The 18,871-nt window shown below is 39.5% G+C and overlaps 1 protein-coding gene across 2 annotated transcripts in view; it reads right to left on the minus strand.

The window, feature by feature from the left end:
• The window catches only part of EIF3E (eukaryotic translation initiation factor 3 subunit E), a 259,621-nt gene that overhangs the window by 39,212 nt on the left and 201,538 nt on the right, over positions 1-18,871 (minus strand). For both annotated transcript variants that reach the window (XM_029591900.1, XM_029591899.1), the window contains one exon: positions 642-744. In XM_029591900.1, coding sequence (XP_029447760.1) covers positions 642-744 — 103 coding nt within the window. The remainder of the gene's footprint in view (positions 1-641; positions 745-18,871) is intronic.

Consider the following 18,871-nt stretch of genomic DNA (forward strand, 5'->3'; position numbering starts at 1 on the left):
CAGGAATTCTCAACTGGGGGAGGGACCCTTAGGTTTCAGCGCAGGAGAGCAGGGCTTGATCTTCTTTAAGGTAAATTTTCTTTTTCTTTCTTCTTTGCTGTATTTAACAACACTATTCTAGTGTGTGGGATAGTGTCCGCATCTGCTAGGAGACTGAGAGATACTGAAGAGCTGAGGTTACTGCAGGGGTATATCTAGAGTGACGTCAGCTTTGAAATCTGACTCCGTCTCCCATTTGCTAGCAGAAGAGCACATAACCCACTGGTCCTGAGTCCATCTAGGACTCATGCTAGGAGACTGCTGTCTTTTTATAAGGGCTACTGTGCCTGGTAGTAGAGGCAGATTTTGTTGCTGTTATTGAGATAACACCAGAATCTATTTTTTGTATGGTGAGTTGTACAGGGAATGTTCTAGTTCTGCTTTATACCCACTGCTGAGGGTCAGGGGTGGGGTTCCTGTGGATGCTAAGTGTACATTTATATTTAGCCTTATGACAGTTATGTGTTCAGTGTGTCACTCATGTGACATCAGGTGTGCCCAGACAGAAAAAAGTTTGAGAACCATTGCTGTAGATTACCATGCAGTGCTCTGCAGACCAAGAAACATGGTAATTTTGAAATAAGAGAACACAAAAGCCTTACCAATTTAGAATCAATCTTTGCATCCAGTCTTGCATTTCTAATTAAATTGACAATCCACCGTTCAGCATCATCAGGAGTCATGTTAAGTTTATCTGCTAGCATACTTCGGAGAGAGATAGAGAGAAAGAGAGAGAAAGGTAGGTTACATTTACATAAGCATAACACACTCACAGCATCTACTCTGCTGCCAATTTGATATGGCTAAATATGCATTTTCCATGTAAAACAGGAACACAGTGGATCATGACAAGTAGCAAGATCCTAAAGCAATTTCTTATTACAAAGTTGAAAACGTCAATGGAGAACAGAACAATCAAGGTGTGTGTGTGTGTGCGTGCATGTGAAAACCAGGCTACCTTAAGAGTAAGGTGACATTTACAGATCTATCAAAAGCAAACTTCCATTTGAATTCTTCCCTTGTTTTGCTTGCTAATACCTTTGGTGATTTCTGCTACCCCTTCCCATAGTGATACTCAAATGGCTACGAAACTTTTCACCCTAAGTGCCACTCTGTGGACAGTAAAGGTCACCACTGAATGCACAGCACAACCTTTGTGCCACTCCAAAATCCATGCAATAATGGATAATTCTGATTCTCCGTGCTGTGGTGGTGCAACCGGAGTCATGGAGCAGGCTCCCAATTGGCTTTTATAATGTCAATAAATTATTTCATCTGTTTAGACCCATATTTCCTATTATGGAAGAATTCTGTAGTTTGCTATGAAACATTGTGCTTTGTAAGCTGCCACTGACTAAGTAGTATTTATTTAAATAGGCTTCTCAATAAGCCATTTAACTAAGCTCAATCTGATTCAGAGTGGGAAATGAAGCTCAGAGGCTACTGCAGTATCAGATTTTGTTCAGAAGTAAATAAAATTAACATAGAGCTCCATAAAGATATTGCATAATAAGCACAAATGGAAGATTTGTGCCCAATGTAGATAACTTCTGTAATCCAGAGAGGAAGAAAAGAGTTTTTCTCCGACAGCATAATAACAATATGACATCTTATCTTTATTTTTATTTATTTATTTAAAGTCTCTTCTATACCGATAGCCGTTTGCACATCGTATCGGTTTACATAAAACAAATAACTTTTGGGCGGGGCCCTTACAAATAACAATCGTAAGACAAGTAACAAATGAAACATAAGGGGGAAAAGTGTGTTAAATATATATGTTTTAAGACTGGGAACTAAATATGGGGGTATCATATGCATTTACGGTAACAGGAACTATAAATAATGCTGAGGGGCATAACAAGGAATACGACAACTATAATACAATAAAATACAATGTACAGGAGCCAGCGTTCTTAATGCATTCTTAATCATATTCAAAGGATGAGGTAACAGGTCAACTACTCGATTGCTACTAGATTGCTGTTAGGTATTTTTATGGGGGGGGGGGGGGGGGGGAGGGGAAAGGGGGTAAGCTTGCTGGAACAACCAAGTTTTAAGTTTTTTTTTGAATTTAGGAGTAGAGGTCTCAATGCATATATCAGGAGGCAGGGAATTCCATATGGTGGGGCCAGCAAGGGAAAATGCTCTGCTCATGGTGGAGGAGAATTTGATAGATTTGATTGATTGTGTACAGAGGGTTCCTTGGAGGGCTGGGCGAGTAGGGCTATTGAAGTGCGGGGGAGGAGAGGGGGGTTGATCCAGTTGAGATTTGCATTTAAAAGACTTTTATGGATGAGGGAGAGTGCTTTGTAAAGTATTCATGAAGGTATTGGGAGCCAATGGAGTTTGATAAGCGTGGGAGTAATGTGGTCCCTTTCTTTTTTAGAGTTTGCCAGGATACGAGCAGCGGCGTTTTGTAATAGTTGTAACGGTTTGGTGTGCGTTGAGGGGACGCCAAGGAGGAGGGCGTTACAGTAGTCTATTTTAGAAAGGATAATAGACTGAAGAACTGTACGAAAATCAGAAAAGTGTAGCAATGGTCTGAGTTTTTTTTATCGTTTGTAGCTTAAAATAGCAGCCCTTTATGATAGAGTTAATAAATGGTTTGAAAGTGAGATGGTTATCAATGAGGACACCTAGGTTGCGAGTGTGTGAGGAGAAAGATGAAGATGCATATGAGAGGGGGATAGCTGGAAGAGGCTGCTTGTTAGAGATGATTAAGAGTTCAGTTTTGTTAGGATTAAGAGCCAAGTGCATGTCTGTGAGGAGTTGGTTAATGGAGGAAAGGCAGGATTCCCAGTTTTGTAGGGCAGTTTGGAGGGAGTCAGAAAAGGGGAAGAGAATTTGCACATCGTCTGCATAAATGAAGTGCTTGATGTGAAGGTTGGTGAGAAGGGTGGTAAGGGGAAGTATGTAAATATTAAAGAGGGTAGAGGAGAGAGAGGAGCCCTGGGGAACACCCTGAGGGAGACTGATAGGTTCAGATTCATTGTTATCAACTAGGACAGTGAAAAAGCGATTTTGCAGATAGGATTGTATCCAGGAGAGTGCGTTTCCAGAAATCCACTCCGCTGAGGGAATAAGGCCCTGGCACTCTAATGTTCACTCTACTGCTTCTGAACACACAGACTATCTAAAAAAAAATTCCCACTAATAAATTATCTTCCACATCACTGAAACCTATCTTCCACATCACTGAAATCTAGCTGACCAAAAATAATGTACTCATAAATCAAATTGAGCATTCTAAATATGATGTTTTTCACATCCCCAGGCCTAAGCATAAAGGTGTGTGTGTGGGGGGATTATTAATTTTTAGTAAAAAAGCACTCAAACTTATCCTGATATTAACAAATTGCCACAAATAAACATCGGTATGGTCTATTGCCCCCCCCCCCCCCCGGGAATTCTTCAAAAAGACTGTTCCCCTCTAATCGAAGTATTCACTAAAGTGTTTTCATCACCTGAATTCACCCTCAAAGTAGGTAACTTTAATCTATATGTTGATAGTACAAACAAATCCTCTACATGCAAGACCTTCTTAGAAACAATGGAAGCAATGGGATGGTTACAATTCGTAACTAAATCTACACATAAAGCAGGACATATTCTAGATCTTATATTCACCAATCTCAACAGTTGTAGGATAAATACCTCCCACACTATTCTGCCATGGTCAGATCACCAATTACTATAAGCAGACATAAGCATCTTCAACACAACCAACCAAACTTTCACCTTAGAAAAAAGATACTGCCAGACCTAATCGCTGATTCGAAAAAAAAATAGGCCAAGCGATTTCAATTTTGCTAATGCCTCCATATCATTTAGCACATGGGATATCATGGTTAATGAAATAGACAACCTAAGCCCAATCCAAACAAGAACAATCCAACCTGAACAACACTCCTGCATACATAAGAAACCTTTGTACAATGAAGAACTAAGACACTAAACAATTATTGAGGAAATTAGAGAGAAACTTCAGACTTCAGAATCACTTGGAAAATACACATAACTACATTCTCAGTTCCGGGTTTCAATCAGCTGAGAAGAATCGGAATTGACAGCGATGTATTAAAGTGGTTCACCTCCTTCCTATCAAAAAGGACAATCCAAGTCAATCTGGGCAACCATGTGTCTGACACCTTCCTGAGCAAGGCACATGTCCCCCAGGGTTCAGCACTATCTGTAATTCTATTCAAAATCTATGTGCTTCCCCTATGTAAACAGCTATCTGATCTAGGAATCACCTTCTACCTTTACAAACCATGCATCTTCTCTGTTGAAATACAATACTGACTCTTGCAACACTCATGAAGGCTAATCAACATAAACTAGTCAAGCTCAAACTAACTCTAAACACAAAAAAAACCCTCTAAATTGTAGAGCATATAGAAAGACATGATTTAATGGGACATAGTCAACATGGATTTACCCAAGGGAAGTCTTGCCTAACAAATCTGCTTCATTTTTTTGAAGGGGTTAATAAACATGTGGATAAAGGTGAACCGGTAGATGTAGTGTATTTGGATTTTCAGAAGGCGTTTGACAAAGTCCCTCATGAGAGGCTTCTACGAAAACTAAAAAGTCATGGGATAGGAGGCGATGTCCTTTCGTGGATTACAAACTGGTTAAAAGACAGGAAACAGAGAGTAGGATTAAATGGTCAATATTCTCAGTGGAAAAGGGTAAACAGTGGAGTACCTCAGGGATCTGTATTGGGACCGGTGCTTTTCAATATATATATAAATGATCTGGAAAGGAATACGACGAGTGAGGTTATCAAATTTGCGGATGATACAAAATTATTCAGAGTAGTTAAATCACAGGCAGACTGTGATACATTACAGGAGGACCTTGCAAGACTGGAAGATTGGGCATCCAAAAGGCAGATGAAATTTAATGTGGACAAGTGCAAGGTGATGCACATAGGGAAAAATAACCCTTGCTGTAGTTACACGATGTTAGGTTACATGTTAAGAGCTACCACCCAGGAAAAAGATCTAGGCATCATAGTGGATAATACTTTAAAATCGTCGGCTCAGTGTGCTGCAGCAGTCAAAAAAGCAAATAGAATGTTAGGAATTATTAGGAAGGGAATGGTTAATAGAACGGAAAATGTCATAATGCCTCTATCGCTCCATGGTGAGACCGCACCTTGAATACTGTGTACAATTCTGGTCGCCGCATCTCAAAAAAGATATAGTTGCGATGGAGAAGGTACAGAGAAGGGCAACCAAAATGATAAAGGGGATGGAACAGCTCCCCTATGAGGAAAGGCTGAAGAGGTTAGGGCTGTTCAGCTTGGAGAAGAGACGGCTGAGGGGGGATATGATAGAGGTCTTTAAGATCATGAACGAGTAGATGTGACTCGGTTATTTACACTTTCGAATAATAGAAGGACTAGGGGGCATTCCATGAAGTTAGCAAGTAACACATTTAAGACTAATCGGAGAAAGTTCTTTTTCACTCAACGCACAATAAAGCTCTGGAATTTGTTGCCAGAGAAGGTAGTTAGTGCAGTTAGTGTAGCTGGGTTCAAAAAAGGTTTGGATAAGTTCTTGGAGGAGAAGTCCATTAATGGCTATTAATCAATTATACTTAGGGAATAGCCACTGCTATTAATTGCATCAGTAGCATGGGTTCTTCTTAGTGTTTGGGTAATTGCCAGGTTCTTGTGGCCTGGTTTTTGGCCTCTGTTGGAAACAGGATGCTGGGCTTGATGGACCCTTGGTCTGTCCCAGCATGGCAATTTCTTATGTTCTTATGTTCTGTTAAGAAGAAACCCATCAATAGTGACTCTGCAGACTCTAGACCTGAGCAACTTCAATATTACACCCTCAGACCAAGTGCGGGACTTAGGAAAATAGATTAATGAGAATCAGGCTATGCTAAACTGCGCATACTACATAGAGTGAAACCGTTGCTGACTCACGCAGATTTCTGCACAGTACTACAAACCATAATTTTTTCAAACCTAGACTACTGCAACACTTCTAATTGGCGTACCTGACTTCTTAAAAAAAACAAAAACCCAAAAACTACAACTATTATAAAATGCCGCAGATAGACTCTTAACAGGATTCAGGAAATTCGATCACATGTCACAATTACTGTTAGCGTTTCATTGGCTACCTGAATCAATTACAAGGTCCTAACACTAATACATAGTGCCCTCCACTAACATTGCTGGTCTGGTTGGGGTAGTGTTACAACATACAAGCCTCAGAGATCATTAAAATCTCAAAACAAAGGATTACTAGCTGTGCCATCCACTTCAATGACTTCTGCACAGTACTCCAGTCCACTATTTTCTCAAAAATAGACTACTGCAACGCCCTTCTTCTAGGCCTTCCCAAAAACACCATCTCCCCACTCCAATTGCTGCAGAATGCCCGTATTCTCACTAACACTCGCAAAAACGAACATATATCCCCAATTCTCAAAGAACTACACTGGCTCCCAATTTCATTTCGAATCCGCTATAAGACCCTCTCCATCATACACAAAATCTTACACAACCAAATATGTATTGGCTTAATGACTCCCTACATTTCCGCACCCCTAATAGACCCACTAGATCACACTATATGGCAACACTCCACACACCCTTCTCCTAAACTTACATCATACCACCACGAAAAAACGTGCCCTATCCATTGCAGGGCCTGCAGTCTGGAATACTATGCCCACCGAGAGCACTGTTCACAAAAATTGAAACAAAAACTGGAAAACCTGGCTATTCAAACAGGCATTTACTTGACTCACTCTCACTTACATGCCCTCCCCGCAATAATACCACTACACTTCTACCTTGCCACACAATTTCATTTTGATGCCCCCCCAACCTGCCTTCCCCCTTTCACTTTCCTCTATCCTCTTACAATGCATAATTTAATTCAACTGCAACCGCAATTTCCTTGATCAGCTCTCTTCTCTCTTATCACCATGTAAATATCTAATCTTCGTTGTATATTTTATATCTATACTTATATTTCTTATATTTACACAGTTCAACTCCCGTTATTTAATCAACCTGCCTTACATTATTATTTTGAAAACAGTTCATTGTAAAGCCTATACGCTGTATTTCTTGTTCCATGTAAACCGATGTGATGTTCCCAACTAATGTCGGTCTAGAAAAACTTTAAATAAATACAATAAATAAATAAATTAATATCTAGGCTGATGAAATATAATAAATGCTTTATTAAAACACTTTTCTCACTCTTTTGTCCCCTTCCTCCTTTACCCCTTCAAAATGAAAGAAAATATATAGAGCATACATCGAGAAATATGTCATTCTACTAAGACAAGCATTCTGTTCAGCAGGCATGGTTGCTACAGCTGGTGCTTCCTGTGGCTTTCCAATTAACGTCTTGCATTTCTTGCTGGCATGCAGCTCATTTTATAAATGTTATTGTTCTAAGAACTTCCAGTTTTGGGTAATATCTGCTGCTTCAGTATACCTGAAGCCTCTAATCTACAAAAGAATGGGTAGAATGAAAGTTACCACGTCCTGTTAAGCTTTATTTACTCGTTCACTTAAAAAAAAATAAACCACTAAGTAACTTTCTTCTCAAATCAGGTCATTTTACTCACACTACCCATGTGTATATATTAACGCAAGCAAGCATGAAAAAAACCCCACTAACATATTTAATTTGCTTTGGTAGACAACATGCAAAATTTCCCAAAATGAATACGTTAATATGCTTTTTATCAAGCATATAATCTGTAGGTACAGTCTCATATGTGGATCCCAGAAAGCTTGCAATTCGGTCACAAAATGAAGCAGCATTATGGTTACAAAACCCGAAAAATAAAAGGACAAGAAGGACAAAGACAGCAGTCTGCCAGTCATTAAAAAAAAAAAGGCATATTTTCTCAAAAATAAATAGTGTGCAAAACAAAACCACATTTTACAATGAACTATGAGGTCAATTTGCAGTGATCTCAGGAGGGTGTAAAGTAAAAAAATAGGGACTTAAATACAAAGTTAATATACATGAGGCAATACTAGCCCAATTTTAATACTAAACAGGGTCCAATGTTATTCAACTAAATGTAATGCAGTTACTGTGTTAGTCCACTTAGAAATATTAAAATAAAGGTCTGACAAGTTTGTAGGTAACATCTTTTTATTGGACTAACTTGTGAGAGGTATTTTCCTACTTAATTAAAAACTCCTGAAAGGTAAGCATAAACATTAATTTAGGTATCTATTCACCCCCCAGAGGTTTAACACCACCTCTCGGGGAACTGCATGCACATATTGGGTTTTCCCTAAATATTTACCAAGCTAAAAAGGCATGTCCATGATAAATTATGTGAATCAGGCCATGATATCCTCTATTTATACTCTGATTCTATTGGAAGGGAACCAGAAAGTCCAATTTCAGAATATTTTGTTATTGCTTTGAAAAAGTGATCTTGTATCAAAAACTACACATCAAAGTGGAAGATATAAACAGAAAACAAAAAACCACTTTGTATATAATTTAAATAACCATTAAATGGCCCTATCTCAGCACGCAAACATTTTGATATAGGTTTTCATGCATGGCCACCAGAAATCTTGTTAAAATTGCAACTAGTGCTCTTTTATCATCATAGACCTCAACAGCGAACAATTCAATAAACTTTTTTTTAATTATGTGAAAAATATGCATTTAAAAGTACTTATGACTATCTGTGCCATTCTTTGCAGCATTCTTCAAACAAATGTCTAATACTCCACTTTTAAAGACACAACATGGATCCACAAAATTAAAGAGATGAAGAGACCCAAGATATTGGCACATCCCTGAAGCAGTCTTTGAAACGTGGATCCATGTCGATTCTTTGAGAGTGGATATCCAACTTAGAAGATACATTATTTATTTCATACTATTTTATAATCTTATAAAACACTGTAATCCTCCACACTCGTTATAGTGTTGAAATCAGTATATCCTATTTTAGATCTGTACTATCCTCAAACACAGCTATGTTTTTCTTCATTAGGCTTTTTCAAGCGAGCTGCTCAGTGCTCAGCAGGAGTTCAGTTCTACAGTCACACTCCTTTCTGTATTACATTGTCATATGCTGTGCTCTCCTCAGCTGGCAATTGATCATCATACTCTCAATGACTTTTACATATATAACCAAGAGCTCCCAAGCTCTCAAAAAATCTTGATTTAGCACTTCAGTTACTACAGCCAGAGTCCCCTCTGTATCAACCTGTCAAATACTGTGCTCTCCTCAGTAGCTTCTTATTCTAACAAGTCATGCTCTTGGTGTCTTTCACAAATTTATTACATACTACAAGGCTCTTGAGCTCTCATCTCTCTCTCTGACTTGGCATCTGCTGCCTCCAAGCTTCTCTCAATCTGTTCTTCCAACATAAAGAGCAAATGCTTAAAAAAACAACAAAGATACTTTGGTCTTATTTCTCACAATTAACAGCAGTCTGTATAACAGGGTACAAGATAGTAGTGATTACCGTTCCATGTGATCTAAGATGGATATGCATTTCAGGTACTCTTCAACGGCTCTAACATTTATCTATTCTTATACACAGCAGGATATTTCACACTGCCTGACATACTGCCATGCTGTCCAGAACTTTCAGCTCTGGAGAGTTGACCTTCCATATGGGCACAGTATGGCTCACAGCTCATCTATTGAGATTTATTTATTTATTTATTTTTAACTTTTATATACCGAAGTTCCTGTATGGGATACAGATCACCCCGGTTTACAAGAAACTACAACTTCGCTCAAAGGCAGTACATAAAACAAGTGAATACAAGAACTGTTACAGCTTGAACATAAAACAAGTGAATACAAGAGCTGGTACAAGGAACTTAAACTGAACAATCTATGATATGAAACGGTCCAGGGGACCGGGGAAGGGAACTAGATGGGAGAGTTTATACAATGGAAAATAGAAGGTGTTGTATACGGGTATAAAGGTTACGTACATTGGATTATAGTATGCACACTGCACTGGGTGAGTGTACAAGGAAACTGAATAGAACTGTTATTAAACCAAGACCAAGGTTAAGTGTCAGGGAAAGCTTGGATGAAAAGCCAAGTTTTTAGTTTGTTTTTTTTTAAATGAAAAGTGATTTTTGAGATGAAAGTGATTGCCACTGTGCATTATCTGGATATTGGTCCCCTCCAGACAGTGACAACAGAAACGATTTGCACTCATTTGTCTCTATATGTGTTAGTTCTTTTTGGGATGTCATGCTTGCCGACATGCCTAATTATCTCTCATATCCCTGTACTAAGCGTAAGGGAAGGGAGATGAAAAAAAGCTTCTTTACAATAGCTTAGTCTCCCAGTATCAAGGTTACTGATTACAGTCATGTGGGCTTGGTTTCTCCAGGGAGTCAAAGTCATTTTCTAGAACCATAAACAAAACCCCAATCTGAACATTTAGATTTATTGTGACCATTGCTTAATAGTAACAGATGTGGTGGAGAAGTTTCCCCGATTCCTGACCCAATGTCATATCAAGATAGAACCATTTCTACAACTATTTGTGCTCAGGATCCAAGAAATGGTATTATATTGTGTAAATGCTGTAATCATCATATATTTCTGGTGTATAAGTGATGTGCTCATATCTTCTGTTATTTCATGATTTACCACCACCTTTATTATGCTTGAAGTGATACTGATTACTCCCACTGGCCTGGCTGTTAATGGCCCTTCTATAATCCTCCTCTGTCTAACACTGCTGAAAAGCAGCTCACCAGTATGTTTGATCAGAGCAGTACAACTATGTCCACTGCTCTGATCGAGTATACCAGTGGGCTGCTAAAAAAATACCCACTTCAGTCAGACCACACAAAAAGCTTCCTTGCACTTGCAACCAATGAAAGTCAGCCAGGTGTCATTGCTATATATTACATATTTGTTTATGATACATTATAATTTGCCTAGAAGGTCTTTTGACAAATGGATATGTGCTAAATTTGATTACATAAGCATGTCCATCAGTCTTCCCTGGCTGGAGAAGGCATCCACGGAGGCAGAAGACAGATACACATGTAGGCTTTTTGAGTTTCTTGACCTTAGTATGCAATGAAATAACAGCCTGTGCATGCATATATTTTCCCCATCTTTTTCTAAAGGGGACATATTTTAATTAAGCAACTTTGCATGTCAGAAAGAGAGGAGGGTCAAGATTATTGTAAGGCAGCTAATGAAGTTTTCAGTTCAAAGCAGGGCAAATCCCAAATGGCTCATTATATACATCTTCCCTTTTTTTTTTTTGTTGGCTTTCTTGAATAACTATCCTCTTGTCCTCTTGCAGGCCTCAACCTGGGCAACTTGAACCTTTGTCCAATAAAAACTAATCACTTATTTGCTTTTGACCTATGTATCTGCTGAATTGAAAACCAAAAATCCAATAGTTAATATACACAGAATAAGCAAGACTTGCTGAGGTCACATATGCTCACTTGTATTATACCAGGAACTCAGAAAGACATTCAAACCTGATTAATATCTTTTGATTCTGACAGTAAACTGTGTTGCATTTCCATGCAAATTAAAGAAGGTAACCACATTACTTCAATGCAGCGCCAAAAACAATTTTTCTAACCAGCAATCACAGGCTATCATTTTAAAACTAAGAGAAATTGTCAAAGTATAATATTTCTGATGTAGCTTGTATTATAAGGGCATGCAATAAGATTCCTTGCTCCAGATGCAATTAACATTTTTCTCTCTAACACAAAAATGGGAGAAATCCTATAATACAGCTCACTTGTTTAAAACACATTGAGTAGTTTGCCAATCATCCTTTCCTTCTGACATCAAATTCTAAATTTTCCAATTCAGTAGTTGACCATTCACTGCACAAAATGAGTTCAAAGAACTAAAAACACTGTCTTAAGAGCGTGTGTTCTCTTGTACATATTGTCATATTTTACACTCAAGAAATTGATAAAGGGAGTGATGAGTGAGGTGATCAAATTCACAAATGACACAACGTTGTTAGATCACTAGCCAATTGTAAGAAATTTCAAAAGGATCTTGCAAGACTAGGGAGTTAGGCATCTAAATATCAGATGAAATTTAATGTGGACAAGTGCAAAGGGATGGCATATATAGAAGAATAATCCAAACTACGATGCCTTGGTTCTGTATTAGGAGTCACCACCCAAGAAAAGGATCTTGCAGTCGTTGTAGACAATACTTGAAAATCCTCAGCCCAATGTGTGGCAGTGGTAAAAAAACAAAAACAAAAAATAAAAAACAAACAAGCAACAAATGTTAGATATTAGGCAAGGAATGGAAACCCCCCCCCCCCCCCCAGAGGATAGTATAATGCCTCTATCAATCCAAGGTACAACAGCAGTTCAAGTATTCTGTGCAATTCTGGTTGCCCCATCTAAAAAAAGATACAGCGGAGCTAGAAAAGGGTGACCAAAAATGATAAAAAGGATGGAATAGCTTCCTTATGATGTGAGGCTAAACAGGTTTAAGCTATTCAGCCTGGAGGAGAGATGGCTGAGAAAGATATAATAGAGCAGTGGTGGCTAACTTGGGTCTTTGAGAGACACAAACAGGCCAGGTTTTCAGGATATCCACAATGAATATGCATGAAAGAGATTTGCATACAATAGTGGCATATCTAAAACTAATAAATAGCAACTTCATTGTGTGTTCCCTGGTCTTTGTACTTTTTGAAAGAGTAAACAACTGATTGTTTACTTGTTCCATTCCACTCATTTTATAGACCTCTATCATATCTCTCTCAGCTGTTTCTTCTCCAAGCTGAAGAATCCTAACCTCTTTAGCCTTTCTTCATAGGGGAACTGTTTCATCACCTTTATCATCTTGGTCACCCTTATCTGTACCTTTTATTTTGTAATTTATTTTTATTGCTTTTACAATAAGATATCAATAACAACATCTTAATGATATCCATCAAGAAAATGAGCATATTACAATTCTTGTTACAAGAAACTCTCAAAAGAAAATACATTATATGTATATGAAGTTCTGTACCTTTTCTAATTTTGCTATATCGTTCTTGAGATGTGACCAGAGCACAGTCGCACCATGGAGCGATACAGACGCATTATGATATTCTCTGTTTTATTCTCCATTCCTTTCCTAATAATCCCTAGCATTCTATTTGCTTTCTTGGCTGCTTTTGCAGACTAAGCAGAAGATTTCAACATATTTTCAACAAAAATATCTAGATCCTTTCCCTGAGTGCAGGCTCCTAATGTGGAACTTTGCATTATATAGCTGTAATTTGGGTTTCTCTTCCCTAAGTGCATCACTTTGCACTTGTCTACATTAAATTTTATTTTCCATTTGCATGCCCAGTCTCCCAGTTTTTGCAATGTCCTCTTGCAATTTCTCATAATCCTCTGGTGATTTAACAATCTTGAATAATTTTGTATCAACTGCAAATTTGATAACTTCATTTGTTCACCTTTTCAGGTCATTTGTAAATATATTAAAAAGCAGTGGTCCTAGAACAGATTCTTGGGGCTCTCCACTATGTACCTTTTTCCACTGGGAAAATTTACCATTTAGCCCATTCTCTGTTTTCTTTCTTTTAAACAGCTGGCAATTCACAATAGGAACTGCCCCCATCCCATGACTTTTTGATTTCCTAAGAGGTCTCTCATGAGGGAATGTCAAATGCTTTCTGGAAATCCAGATACACTATATCAACTGGCTCACATTTATCCATGTTTATTTACAGCCTCAAAAAAATGTAGCAAATTTGTGAGGCAAGATGTCCCTTGGCTAAATCCATGTTGACTTTGTCCCATTAAACTATGTTTATCTATATGCTCAGCAATTGTGTTCTTTATAATAGTTTCTACTATTTTGCCTGGCACAGATGTCAGACTTGCTGGTCTGTAATTTCCTGGATCACCTCTTGATCCCTTTTCAAAAACTGGCATTATATTGGCAATCCTCCAGTCTTCAGGTACCATAGGTGTTATTGATAGTTTACAAATTTCCAATAGCAGGACCGAATTTCATTTCTCAGTTTTTTCATCACTCTGAAATGTATACCATCTGATCCAGGTGATTTGCTACTCTTAATTTGTCAATTTGCCTGGTACGTCTGAGATATGTTTCAGTTCCTCTGAATCATCATCTTTGAATAACATTTCTGGCATGGGTATATCTTACAAAGTCCTTAGTGAATACTGAAGCAAAGAATTCATTTAGTCTCTCTGCTATGGCTTTGTCATCTGTAAGTGCTCCTTTTACCCTTGATAATCTAATGGTGCAACGGACATTTTACTTTCAGAAATTAACGCTTGCCCAAAGGCAGGCGTTAATTTCGGCCAGCACCGGGGAAGTGTACAGAGAAGCAGAAAAATCTGCTTTTCTGTACACCCTCTGACTTAATATCATAGCAATATTAAGTCGGAGGCCCCAAAAGTAAAAAAAAAAAAAAAAAATTTAAATAAAAAAAATTTAAAATCGGCCCGCAAGACAGACACTCAATTATGCCGGCATCCGTTTTCCGAACCTGTGGTTGTCAGCGGGCTCGAGAACTGACAGCGGAAAAATTGAGCGTCGGCTGTCAAACCCACCGACAACTGCCACTCCTGTCACAAAGGAGGCTCTAGGGATGCGCTAGTGTCCCTAGTGCCTCTTTTTACCATGGGCCCTCATTTGCATGCAGGCCGATACTGAATCGCGTGCACAGGAGAGTGGCCTGTGCGCACATCGGGAGAGCTGGCGCTCACCGGCTCTCCCACACTTTTTTCTGTATCGGCCCGATTGTCTTTTAATTCAAAGGAACGGAACGGTGGACACCGTTTACCTAGATGAAGCAATGTAAATGCTTTCCTTGTTACAAGGGCAACCTGGCTGTGAAAATTAAGTGTTGAGTTGAAAATGACTGAGTTTTAACTCTGATGGACAGAGCTTGAACTCATCCAGAGTTGGTGAAGCATAACCATCTGGAATTGGCAAACTGTCCACACAAAGTACCCCAGTTTTTCCAGGGCTGAACTTTAGTCTGTTTGCCTTCACCCAGTCCATTATTGCTGTCAAAGACTGGTCGAGGTCAACTAAGATCTTACCCAATGAGAGAAGCAGCTAGATATCATTCATGTAAATATAACATTTATTTATTTATTTAATTTATTTAAAATCTTTTCTATACAGTCACTAAGTTATATACCATTGCAACGGTTTACATGTAGGCACATATTTAATGTAGGTAAAAGTGTACTATAATACATTCTAACAGGTGCCATCAAAGGTTCTGTTACAATATATCATTAGACAAAATAATTTTTAGAGAAGTGGGTCAAAGCTCTTAATGATGGCCCCTGATGGGAATAGGGGGATCAAGAGGAGGCGGCAAACCTTGGGATACTCCCCACTGCAGAGACCAAGGTCTAGAGTGGAGTGGCCAACTCCAGTCCACAAAAGCCACACACAGGTCTGGTTTTCAGGATATCCACAACAAATATGCATGAGATAGATTTGCATGCAATAGAGAGATTTGCATGCACTGCCTACCTCATGCACATTATGGATATCCTGAAAACCAGGCTTGATTGTGCCTCTTGGGGACAAAAGTTGGCCACATCTGGACTAGAGGAAAGGAAATTCATGAACACTCTGACATCCTTCAGTGGGAGGCTTGACTCTTCTTGTCGTTCAACTGTTTTACTATTTGCCAAGATTGAACTGCTTGAAGGCAGATGGAGCAGTAATAAGAAAATAGGAGATTACAAATGAAGAATTTATTAATGAAGACTTTTTTTTATAGAATCAAATAAGAGTGCCAAATGATTTGGAGGTCTTATTCAGTCATGACTGTTTTCCAATATTGTGCTAAATAAGGTTCTTAGTGAGTAGGGTCCCGAAGTGAGCTGCCATGTTCATCCTATAAATGGATGGTATAATCAAATTTCTATGCAAATAAGAAAAATAATGGAAATGTTCCTTGCTAGTGGCTGGAAAGAATAAGTTAAGTACAGCTTGGAGAAATTTTTAAAACTTAAAAGTATTGGAGAGAAGTAAAATATTGGGATATATTATTTAATGTGTCTTATTTTAAATAGGTAGTCAGAAAGGCAGGCAACAAACAAATTTTGTGTGTTGCAAATTTCTCCTCTCAGTCACACATGCTTTCTGTCTCACATAGGTTCTCAATCACATGATTACACAAATGCTCTCTCACTTACACAGGCTCTCAATCACACATATACATGCTGTCACGTGCACACAGACACACGCGTGCTCACTCACTCACTGTCCACCGAACAAGTGGCAGCAGACTCCTCCTCTTCCAGCCCTCGCAGCCTAGAGAAAGGAGACCCATAGTCCATGGGGGCTGACATCTCTCCTTGATTTGCTCCAGGTCGACTCTGCAGAGACTTTTTACCTAACAAGGTCTCTTCTTTCTGTGCTCGTGGCCACACACCACTTCCTCTTCTGGGCTGCGAGGGCGGGAAGAAGACACCATGCTGGTGCCACTGCCTCCAGCTTTTCTGCCGCATTCCATCCAGACTATAAGGAAGAGCTCCATTTCGCAGGAGCAGGAGCAGCAGCTGGGCCGGGGGGGGGGGGGGGGGGGGGGGGGACCAGGAAGTATGGCGATATACCTGCATGTCCCTGGCGACACACTGGTGTATCGTGATATAGCGGATGAGAACCACTGGGTTAAAAGACAGGAAACAGAGTAGGTCAGTTTTCACAGTGGAAAAAGTTTAACAGTGGAGTGCCTCAAGGATCTGTACTTGGACCAATGCATTTTAATATATTTATAAATGATCTGGAAAAGGATATAATGAGTGAAGTATCAAACTTGTGGATGACACAACATTATGCAGAGTAGTTAAATCTCAAGTGGATTGTGATGAATTGCAGGAGGACCTTGCAAGACTAGAAGAATGGGCTTCCAAACGGCAGATGAAATTTAACGCTGACAAGTGCATAGTGATACATATAGGGAAAAATAACCCTTGCTGTAGTTACACAATGTTAAGTTCTATCTTAGGAGTTATCACCCAGGAAAGAGATCTAGGTGTCATAGTGGATAATACATTGAAATCCTCAGCCCAGTGTGCTGTGGTAATCAAAACAGCAAACAATGTTAGGAATTATTAGGAAGGGAATGGCAAAACAAACAGAGGATGTCATAATGCCTCTGAATCGCTCCATGGTGAGACCACATATTGAATACTGTGTGCAATTCTGGTCCCTGCATCTCAAAAAGGATATAGCTGCACTGGAAAAAGTGCAGAGAAGGGCAACCAAAATGGTAAAGGGCATGGAACGGCTGCTCCATGAGGAAAAGCTAAAGGGCTGTTCAACTTGGAGCAGAGACGACAAAATCATGAAAGGACTTGAACAAGTTAATGTAAATCGGTTATTTACCCTCTCAGATAATAGAAGGACCAGGATCCACTCCATGAAGTTAGCAAGCTGCTCATTTAAAACAAATCTAGGAAAATTATTTTTCACGCAGCGCATAGTTAAGCGCTGGAATTCATTGTCAGAGGATGTGGTTATAGCAGTTAGTGTAAATGGGTTTAAAAAAGGTTTGGATAAATGTGGAAAAAAGGTTTGGATAAATGTGGAAAAAAGGATTCGCACTCACAAAGTGGGGAGTAGCTGGCTTGTTACGGCGGTTACTACCCCAAACCAAATAAGCCTGATACTTCACTTTCAACCCATATCCAGCATAGCTCCCTGCTTCAACGGCAGGGGAGAAGAAAAACTGATACTTCACGCATATCCAGCATAGCTCCCTGCTTCAACGGCAGGGGAGAAGAAAAACTGATACTTCACGCATATCCAGCATAGCTCTCTGCTTCAACGGCAGGGGAGAAGAAAAACTGATACTTCACGCATATCCAGCATAGCTCTCTGCTTCAACGGCAGGGGAGAAGAAAAACTGATATTTCACGCATATCCAGCATAGCTCTCTGCTTCAACGGCAGGGGAGAAGAAAAACTGATACTTCACGCATATCCAGCATAGCTCCCTGCTTCAACGGCAGGGGAGAAGAAAAACTGATACTTCACGCATATCCAGCATAGCTCCCTGCTTCAACGGCAGGGGAGAAGAAAAACTGATACTTCACGCATATCCAGCATAGCTCTCTGCTTCAACGGCAGGGGAGAAGAAAAACTGATACTTCACGCATATCCAGCATAGCTCCCTGCTTCAACGGCAGGGGAGAAGAAAAACTGATACTTCACGCATATCCAGCATAGCTCTCTGCTTCAACGGCAGGGGAGAAGAAAAACTGATACTTCACGCATATCCAGCATAGCTCTCTGCTTCAACGGCAGGGGAGAAGAAAAAAGGATTCGCACTCATAAAGCGGGGAGTAGCTGGCTTGTTACGGCGGTTACTACCCCAAACCAAATAAGCCTGATACTTCACTTTCAATGCATATCCTGCTTGAACGGCAGGGGAGAAGAAAAACTGATACTTCACGCATATCCAGCATAGCTCTCTGCTTCAACGGCAGGGGAGAAGAAAAACTGATACTACACGCATATCCAGCATAGCTCCCTGCTTCAACGGCAGGGGAGAAGAAAAACAACCAATAAGGGCTGAATAACACAGTCTGGGTAAAACAAATAAGCATGGGTGTAGCTTGCTTATTGCGGCGGTTACTTCCCCTACTACCCATAACTAATCAAGCTTGATATTTCACTTGGTTGCAGGCTCCATCACTGCTCTCTACATTAATGGTGGGGGTGGAAGGGAAATAGAACCAAAGAGCTAAGAGAAACAGATAAGTATGAGAAAAAAATGTGAAGCTTGCTGGGTAGACTGGATGGGCCGTTTGGTCTTCTTCTGCCGTCATTTC

This window comes from Rhinatrema bivittatum, chromosome 2 (assembly GCF_901001135.1).
Source record: "Rhinatrema bivittatum chromosome 2, aRhiBiv1.1, whole genome shotgun sequence".
In the NCBI taxonomy this organism is placed as follows: domain Eukaryota; kingdom Metazoa; phylum Chordata; class Amphibia; order Gymnophiona; family Rhinatrematidae; genus Rhinatrema; species Rhinatrema bivittatum.